The sequence below is a fragment of the Contarinia nasturtii genome, unplaced genomic scaffold, assembly GCF_009176525.2.
Source record: "Contarinia nasturtii isolate CC-2019 unplaced genomic scaffold, AAFC_CNas_1.1 Cnas_scaffold_129, whole genome shotgun sequence".
Classification (NCBI taxonomy): domain Eukaryota; kingdom Metazoa; phylum Arthropoda; class Insecta; order Diptera; family Cecidomyiidae; genus Contarinia; species Contarinia nasturtii.
The window spans coordinates 11,414,923-11,425,535 of NW_022197486.1; the positions used below are offsets into that span (position 1 = coordinate 11,414,923).

At 32.1% G+C, this 10,613-nt stretch overlaps 1 protein-coding gene across 3 annotated transcripts in view; it reads left to right on the forward strand.

The window, feature by feature from the left end:
- Window positions 1-3,174: 3,174 nt before the first annotated feature.
- Window positions 3,175-10,613, forward strand: part of LOC116344084 — a 19,705-nt gene continuing 12,266 nt past the window's right edge. For all 3 annotated transcript variants that reach the window (XM_031772480.1, XM_031772489.1, XM_031772508.1), the window contains exons 1-2: window positions 3,175-3,361; window positions 8,950-9,213. In XM_031772480.1, the coding sequence (XP_031628340.1) occupies window positions 9,120-9,213 (94 nt within the window). In that variant the 5' untranslated portion in view covers window positions 3,175-3,361; window positions 8,950-9,119. The remainder of the gene's footprint in view (window positions 3,362-8,949; window positions 9,214-10,613) is intronic.

Below are 10,613 nucleotides of genomic sequence, written 5' to 3' on the forward strand. Positions count from 1 at the left end.
ATAGCCACGAAAGAGAGCAGGCGTTTAATGTTTTTTTTTGTCTCGTATTTTCATAGATAATTCATCCAAATGATACTTATTCACAAATCAGATGGTTTGCCGAGCCATTGTAATCGTATTAATATGCGAAAATATATCTTCATTATCAGTGTGTGTTCGTATGTCTGTTTGGTATGCGTTTGTGTATGGGTCTTGATTTTGAGCATATGAATCGAAATGTACAGACGATTGTGTCTAATCTAAGCTATGGACCATTGTTATTGTCGATGCTATTTATATTGTCTGATTCCAGCGAGAGAAAATGAAAAATGAATTAGGAACGACACAGTTCATTGTTCAATGTTTCGATCATTTTTTCTGTTCGAAATAAATTAAAAAAAAAAGTTTACGAATTCGTATCATGACTTTTTTTATGATTAGAAAAAAAAAAGCATTCAACAAATTTTTCAGAAGCAAGGAATCGATAAAAAGAATGTATCAAAACAAAAATTGCAAAAATAAGTCGATCTTTTTTTTTGTTCAATGATTGGGCCATATTCACGCAAGCATGCGATCATATGAGCTGAACCATGTACTTTTTCTGCTTGTAGATGTATGAAAAGGAGACGAGATAACAGGTTTCTATGAGTCATGTGCTCTCACAAGAAAAGCAACAACAAAAAAACGTACACTTCCTCAGACGCCAAGAAAGCCAAACTCTGAATGACTCATCCTCTGAGGTTTCGATAAAATTTTGAACGTATAAGTCCTCAATTATTTTAGTAGAAACAAACGCCGCACGTAAACAACGTGACACACAAGCAGGTTATGCTATACATGCAGACAGATCATTGATTTTGTATATATTTTTCTCTCTCTCTTTCTTTCTCTATTCTGTCACACACACACACATACATCGAACAAATTGCGACGTTGTCGATATCGAAATGAAGAGATTCTCTTTTTCTTCACTTCGACACAATAATAAAATAGAATTTATATGAATATTGTTACACGATACAGGCCAATCTCAAATTTATGTAAATTAATCCAAGTGCAACGGATTTAATAAATGTATACTATGCTCACCATTAACTAAATAATAAAGTGATGGAGAATAGAACATACAGAGATGAAAAAAAACCTCAAAACACCAACAAGAGAATGGAGAGAAAGGGAGGGAGACAAGTAATATACAGCAATAATAAATCTGTGTTGTGAGAATTTTCGTTGCACATCTTTTCATTGCGCGTAGAAAATACTCAGCTATAGGATAATATACTTTTTTTTCACTGTTGTTGTTCTGTCAGGCAGATTTCTGTGCATCGACAATTCCATATAAAATGTAAAAGGAAGTGGTACACGAGTTTCATATTTCTATCTTTTTCTCGTTTTGGAATGGAATTTATATGACCACAAAATGCGTCAATAACTTTTGTTTTTAATTTCGCCGAATAAATTCATTCCAGTTATTTTTGTACTTTATCAATCAGACATTGCTAATTTGCCGAACAGAACGCTCAGTCAGTTATATTTATGTATATAAACAATATCCAGCTTAACTCATCGGGTATATGCAAGAAATTAGCAATCTTTGCTTTATCAATGCGAATTTAACTAATGATCGTCACCGGAATAGTGTTTTTTTTATATTTATCGTCCAAACTATTCCCGGTATTTAACATACACTGAGTCTAATATTTTTGGTAGACAAAATTTAGCATGGCACACTCCACTCACACGCCATTCGTATATAAATCCTATGTCAATGGAGAGTTTCTCTGCTTACTTTGATTGTTATTTTGTCTATCAAAAAAATTAGATTCACTGTATATCCTGGGTAATGATAAGTAGACAAAATTTCTTCAAATTTTTTTAAACAGGAAATTTTGCGCTTACACTATCTAAATGATTTTCTACGAATATTAACGTAATATGTCTGTCGTATTGTTTAAATTTCATTCATCCGAATTAATCGACTACACAGAGAATTCTCTCACTCCAAATTTCATTTTATTTGTTCAAAGTCTAGAAATTTTCCAAAAATCTTATTGTGAACGTTTTAATTTTTGGAATCGCCGTTGCAACTATGTAAATTTTCATTCCTCCGCAAGTGTTTTGGATGTGGCTGGCTTTTTTTTTCTTCTCTGCTTTCTTCTTTAAATGTCTACTATCAATTGTTGGTCAGTTGTTCCGTGTTTCATTTTGATTGTATTGTGTTTGCGGCCAACCGTATTTGGTCGTATGGTTATTCTAATATTCGAACAATGATTTTAATGTCTATTCTTCAGTCTCCGTTTGACGTTTTTCTCGCTCCTTCTGGACCATGATTTATTCGAGATGATCTAGAGCTTAAATGAAAAAAAAACAGCAAGCGCTACAGTATGCATATATTCGATGGCTTGGTTTGTTGTTGTTGATCATTTAAGTTTTGAGAGTTGTAATCACTATTCGTGTATATACATGTTCGTTTGAAAAATGTGTTGTATTCGTTGTTGTTGTTGCGCGTTTTACGGGTATTTTATTTTATTTTTGTATGCATATGTATATTTTTAAGCTTGAGTTGCTCGCAAATCCGCTGATCTGAGCGCGTGTGCCACACAGTGATTTAGAGAGTGAGATGGATGGATATCGCGCGCGCACATATCTCTATCTATATATATATGTGTGTGTCTGTATATTGTGGACATTGGATTGTGCGCGCGTGCATACACATGAACTGAATTGGAAAAAAAATGAAGTAATGAGAAGCATTGCACTGATCACATATTCATTCAAATTCACCTATACAAACGGTGTTTGTTCTTATTTTGATAGTATGCGAGAGGTTCGGTGTTTCATGGTTTTTGTGTTTATATAGCACAGAGTGATCATAGATCGTCAACGTCGTCGCGCTTTGTTAATGTTAAAAACAAAATTATGCCTTCATTGATATTCCGTAAAACCAGTACTCAACCATATACAAACCTGCTGGATGAGCGTGAGCGCGCGCCTGCTTTACACACACTGATATATATACATCGATTGTATATTTCGTTGTTGTCGAACGGTGTAGCACAGCAAAGAACGAAAGAAGAGAAGAAAAAAAAAACAAATAAACAAATAAATAAATGTGCGATATACACACCGCAAATCATGATCGTTGCGCGAACGGCCAGTTTTTTTCTGTTCGTTCATAGTATGGTCGTACAGTGTAGTTGTAGCATCAACAGCAACAGCAGCAGCAGCACCACCAACATTAAGTCCAGTGCGAATTAAATCTCAAATATGTAGCAGTGTTACTGTTGTGCGCTGTTTTTTTTTTACTTCTCCATTTCGTCTTCTCTCATAACAACAGTGAAACACACATTTTTTTGATTTTCAATTTGCGCGTAAGAACTAGGTAATAATAATATTGAATAAAAAAATTGATTATACATTTTTTGATGCGATTTTTTCGTTGTCTCCACTATCGTCGTCACAATTTTGTGTGTGCTTGTGATTGAAAGTAAGATACAGCACATATGAAACGACAGAGAGAAAAAAAAACCACAACAACGAAATAAAAGAATAACACAACGTATCATAACTGCAACACATATAGTGGCGGCTCAATATTATCTGACAATAAATTCGATACATTAAAATCAAAACAACAACAACAACAAACGACGACGAACTTAACAGTTTATTCATTTTCGGTTGAGCAAAAATCATTTTAAATCTTTATTTAACAAATTGACGGATTTTTTATTGTGCTGTTAACTGAAATCGCAATGATATGCAAACAAAAAAGGTGTTTCTTTCGAAAATAATCGAGTGCACGTGTGGTTGTTCGTTTTCTTTTTATTATATTCCATGCAAATTTGACATAGAAAGAAAAAAAAAACAATGGACCTATTGAAATTGAGCAAATCCTAGAATATCCATAGCGTTAACAAATTAATGTTAAATGTGTGTAATAGGAATGTGCCTATAAATTAAGTGTGAATCAAAAGTGTCAGAAATAGAGAGAGAGAAAGAGCGACTGAATTTATTGTTGCTGTTTTTCAATCGTGTTCGTATCGTGGATGGATCTCTTGTGTCTTCTTTATTTGGAGATTTGAAAAAAAAGCGAATGAGAATCGATGCAATTCCATGCTGCACCGAATCGTGTTGAAAAACAGCGTAAAACGCAATAGTTTTTATTCGCTATCTCTTGTCTTAAAGTTAAAATACTTGTTTTTATTTTTTTAAGTTATTTTAAAATCCAAACAACATTAATTCTATATTTTGGAATGTGAACAGTGATAACACAGTTTGACAGAACAAGAGAGAGAGAGAAGAAAAATTCAAAAGAAAGAACAAATAAAATGCCTGAATGTATATGAACACAGTGAAATTGATGCAAATTCAGTATTTTTTCATGTATTATCGTCAGCTTTGACATGATAAAATGCTAAATAATAACATGGCGTTGACGCTATCCATATTTTTTTTACATTTTTCATGCAAAAACGGTTTGTTTTTTTTTTATCTAAACAAAATGTTTCAGTGAATATAGTGTTATTCAAATGAAAAATTGAAGTAAGAAGCAATATTCTGTTTTTTATTTTTTTTTCGTTCACTTATTACAATTATAATATCGCATCAGATTGGATTGGATCGCTGCTGGGTTTTTCTCGTAGTGTTGATTTCTTTTTATAGAGCTATTGTTGTTTGTGATATTGTTGCAGTTTGAAAAGTTGATGTTGCAATGATGTGTTCAACAGATGAAATTTCATTGTAGTTTTGGTGAATTCGGTGTTGTCAAGAATAAAAAGTGGAATAAACAGGCTTGGGCTGGATTTGGTTCAATCAAACTTATCAGAACGAATCAAGAAATAGAGGGAAAAAAAAGTAAATACACAAATCCACCGATCACAGTCTCTATTGTTGGTGAAATAGCATGCATTCTTAGTGTTATGTAACAAATAAGTGAGCCTTTTTTTCTGTTTTGCATTTCACACGGAGCTTTTTCCCAAGAAAAAAAGGCACGCAAACAAACATGAAATGAATCGATTTCAATTCGAGGTACAGAGATAGAGGGGGAGAAAATCCGACTTTTGTTGAGAAAAACTGTCAGTTTACAAATGCAATGCAGTCTAATGTTCAAAGCGTGTGTTTGCATTCCATTTGATGATGTTGACGATGTGAATCGCGCAATTTTGCGATCAGTTTCAAGTTGTGTGGTGAAATCTTTCAATTCACATTTTATGTGTACTCATCTTGGAATTTTGTTCTATTAGCTGTAAACGATAAACTAAATCGCTTAGAAAAATTCCAGGCAAACAGAAAAAGAAAGTTAGATGTCAACCATTGAGAATTGTAGTAATAGTTTTGTTGTTGTTGTTGCTGCTGCAAAATGCAAAAGAATTCGTCTTCTGAGCCATGGTTTTTCAGTCTCAATAGACACATATAAATATATGTCGCCATGTGCTTGTATTTCTCTCTTTCTCTTTCTCTCGCGCTTCGTTTTACCTCTTCTCATCTGTTGCCATCGATTTGCCTTTCATCGGTTTTTTTTTCTTGCAGCATTCGACCATTTAAGCTGCTAATATTACTCTTCAAATTGATTAATACTCTAACATGCATCGCTTATGTCGCAGCTTCATGCTGCTGCTGTTATTTCTGCAACCTTTGTTCAACTCTCTGATCACTCTAACCGGTCTTCACAATTAGTGATTTTCTAACGTGATTGCAAATGAACGATTATTGTGACCAAAACCCATACATATCATTGCCCTGACTCACACGCGTTCACCTAAGAATCGCATTTCCAACACTCATGCCGAGATATACACGCACACACACACAAACACTTTATTCTCTCTCACCTTTATGATCATTGATCAATTTTTTTCTGCATTAAATTATTCCATTCCAGAAGATGATGGATATTATTTTTAAACCATGGCAACAGAAAAAAAAGTGAATCGATCTATTTGATTTTGGAATAGCACATTCGCAGATGACTGTTTTTATTTGATTTTAGAAAAATAATTATGTGAATTAGACACATCGGTTAGATTAGACGTGTTCCAAAATTGGATTTGTTCATTTTATTGCGAATATATCCGAAGAACATAAATCCGTATTTATATTTGTTATTTTGGCTATGATTAGCATTGATTCTTACTTAGAAGATGAAGAAAAAGACTCTAATCAAAGTCATGATCGAGCATTTGGTAGGCCAATCAAAACAGACATTTTATTCACACAGCAACACATTATAAACCATACTTTGATTGATTTCACAATTTTAACAACACAGAACGTTTGATTTCATGTTTGACGGTGCAATTTTTTAATACTACTTAAGAGCTTCTTTAAATTTCAGAAAAACTGCGAAATATTCATTGTTGAATTTGAAAAGGTCGTCGAAATTTCAAATGTTTTAAAGATTCATTGAAATGTGAAAGAATATTGGACTCACATCGAATCAGAATAATACACAGAGAAAAATATGCAATGAAAACTGGATGAAATGCCATCTAAAATTTAGAACTAGTTGACAATCCATCTAAAATTGTATTTGTCCATCTAATTTTCATACAAAATATCGTGTTTGTTTATTCTCTTTTGTGCGGATTGGCAACTAGTTCCGAATTTTAGATGACATGTCATCCACTTTTCACTCTATATTTTTTTGTGTGTATGAATTTTATTTTCATTTATTTAACTCAATTTCTGTAGAAAACTTCATTAATCGTAATTATGCGAATTTTATCTTATCTATATTTAACAACAAATCTATATGAAAGAACACATCCTTTTTCGCCTTAATATGAAACGAAATAATATGCTGTTTCCATTCTAGAGTATATTTAGTACGAAAAATAAATGCAAAGATACTAGATATTTGAATCAAATTCGGGCGAAAAATGATTCATGTTCTGATTATATTTCTGAAAATCACCAGTAAATGCTCTTCGCATTTTAGTCAATAGCAAAATTAAACGTGATAAATGATAATTTATATTTGGCTGTGTATTTCTCCAAAAAAAAAAAAAAAAAAAAAAAAAACAATATTAAACTTGAAAATAAATGTTCAATTCGAAAATAGTGCCATTCTGAAAATGAATATAATATGCAAGAATATGGAACATATAATTAAGCAAATGGACAACTCATGCATTAAAATAACAATACATTTCGCATTCAATAGCCAAAAGAGCCTTGTATATTCTTTCATTTGAATTGAAAATCAAATCTTGCAAGTCAACCCTATAATTTTCCGAATACAATTTATAGAATAAAAATTCAAAATGAAATGACGTGCGCATCGAAAATTAACCGCATGACAATACAAAAAAAAAAAAAATTTGAGATAAAAACAATTTCGCGAAAATATTTAGAGTGCAAGTTAAAGGGAATTTGAGATTAACGATGACGTTATGGTTAATTATTTGGAAATCTTATCTTATTTTTTTTACCGCCTAAATGGACCGTTAAAATAGGATGGAGTTATACTTTTAAATTCAATTACAAACAATCAATCTTTTACTAATGAGTAATAATTAAAATGGTTAAACAATATGAAAATAATTAAAGGCAAGTGGACGAAACAAGTGTGGAGGCAGAAAGGAAAGGAGAGTGAGACCTGATGCAATTTAAATGGTATCACAGAGTAATTATTTAAATTCTCATAACAGAGTGCTATTTAAATAAATACGACCGTGATAAGAACGTTATGTGCTACAAATATGTATTAAATGAATAATTAAAATCACATAACGGCACATTGAAATACATCTTGTTGATATTGTAATGTCCATCATGTCAAATAAATACATCAACACCGAAATCAATGTTTGTGTATGTGTGTCCAGTGGACAGAAAATAGGCAAAACATGCGATTCTTGTAAAGATTTTAAATTTTGCGAATCGAACGAATTACACTGGACACAATGAATGAAAGAGTGTAATCACAAATTGAGAGTTAAATGAAACAAGTGATATTGTGCCATAGAGTTCAATAACATCACAATGAAATGTACAATAAAAATAGTCTATTTTTGCATGGTCAAATTTATTTATTAAAATATATTATTTAAAAAAAATCGTTCATCCTCCCATATTTACATTTTACAATTTTTACTGTGGCGATAAGCAACGTGAAGCGCCTAGTTATTGGCTAAATTTAATACTAATTCGTCAGAAAAAAATAGCAAAGATTGTCAAATACTAATAGATGCTTGACGACATCCAGCATGTTTGATTTTTCGTTTCATTTTATACTTTCATTTGCGCCCGCCAAAAGTCTATCGCTGATTGGATGTCCATTGCTGTGTTTGTTTTCTTCATTTGCCTGCTTGAATTGGGCCGAGACATGTCATTTTTGCTCGATAATGGACATATTAAATATTAATTACGACACTTTTATGCCACAATTTAGATCTTGATGTGATCATCATCTTTGTAACCGCCCCCCAAAAAACTGCATACAGCTATAGAAACCGTACGAACATGCCCAATCGAAGGCATCATTAAATATCAATTCTTTTTAATTGGCCGATCACAATTGATACAATCATACTAAAATAGCTATGCCCAATACTTTATTTGTCCGATGAACATTTCAGCACTTTTTTTTGCAGCTTCATAATTACTTCAGTAGCGTCGCACACAACGGTCCAATCACGTTGAAATGCTAATCAACATGAAATCGGTTTTGTGTTGAACCTTTATAATTCAATCAGAATCATTAATTATTAGACGCTCTCATCTTGTCAAGCGTAAAAAGAATATCGCACTATATATGATGATAATGAACCACGAAATTCACATACGTGTCAAAATTGTTTAACTCGATTTGCTATTCAAATACTAATTACATTTAAATAATCAAAAACAATCATTCAAATTATTCAGATCACAAGCATTTAAGAACAAAAATCTTATAGCAATAGTACTCCCCCGATTCGATTTTGTTCATCATTTATTTTACTCATTTCTCTTTTTCTCTTTCAGAATAACAACAATGTATAACAACAAATCGATTTAAATTAATATAAATAAAGTGAAAAAAAATGAATTGTAACATTCCGTGTGTGAATATATTATTAGTTATTATTTAAGTTGATTCTAAGTGTTGTCCGGAAATTATTGGCTTTTGGATTAACTGTATCGAACAACAACTTATGGAACACAACAATAATAACAATAAAAACCACGATTTTCGCATGGATAAAGTAACCATGGATTTTCTTAACGATTCTGTATTTGCTCTATTCGGTAAGTAACATTTATTAATACCATTTTTTTTTTCGAAATTCGAATACAAATAAGACAAAAAAAAAACATTCTCATTTCATATATCAACATAAGTTTTTGATTCAACTGGACGAAAAAAGACGTTGAAAAAATGTAATGAGCTTTTTATTATGCATATTTGCGTATGTGAAAAATGATCATTTATTGCTTGTTCTAGACAATTTATTATTTTGAAAGTTGAAAACGAAAAAAATGTTTATTCATGCTTTCGCACAAAATGTTTGACACGCATTTTAAGTTTTGGGGTTGTTGTTTGATGCGCGAAAAGCGTGTATTGAAAGAGTTCATTCAAAATGAAAAGGTAGAGAGAGAGAGAGAGAAAGAGATAGAAATGAAAATGAAATAGATTGATAGTGAATTTACGGTCAATCAGCGTCAATGCTAGAGCGAAATTATTTTTCATGCCGATGAATGCTGGCATTTTACATTTCATTTGATTCTACTTCTTTTTTCTCGGTCGTCTTGTATGTTCATGATTTGGCTGAAAAGTTGGGGAAAATTATTGATCAAACATTGCCCTGAACACATTCAAGTAAATCCCATTTTAAAAACCACATATACACAGAGAGAGAGAGCCGTTATACTTTTGTTCAATGGCTGTGTCATTTATCTATATGAGATCTACATGTGTGTTTGTGTCACGTATGTGCAGTTGAGTATGTGTGTGTGCACCGTTTTATCCGGCATTTAATAATATATTTTAATTTTTGTATAAAGTAATTGCAATGAAACTATTTTTTTGTTGGTTTTGAATTCTGTCAGATATTTTTGTAGATAAATCGAATGCGTTGCGTTGAAAAATCGCATAAATTGTATCTCTTGTGGTGTGTTTGCAGCAGACAATATATTGAGCTGATTGATCAGCCCAGCTGACACGAATTGGGACATTTCGATTGTTTAGCAACAACAATGTGTCTCGCTGAGTTTCTCTTTGAATTCTATTTTTGTATTGTCAGACAGTTCGCAGTGTCGATCGGGCTATACCGCGAGATAATTTTATCTGAAGCTTTATTATTAGGCTGAATAGTTTTAAGACTTAAAGATAAGCCTTAACATTATAGCGATAGCTTGCTTATTTTATCTCGCGGTATATCCTGGTTCAGATTTCATTTTTTTAGAGAGTACATTTTATGCGAGTTCTCAATGCAAGGCATTTCATTTACATGCTAAAATATTGAGCTGGATCCAATTTATATGTATATATCTGACGACGTATGTTGGCTTTAAACCCTGATTATTTTCAATGTCTTGTGCAATTTATTGCAAGCGCATATTTTCGATAACAAATTTTTTTTTGCAAAACTAACGACGAATCATATATGACGGCCTAAGAAGAAAACAATAACATACAGAATATTCTG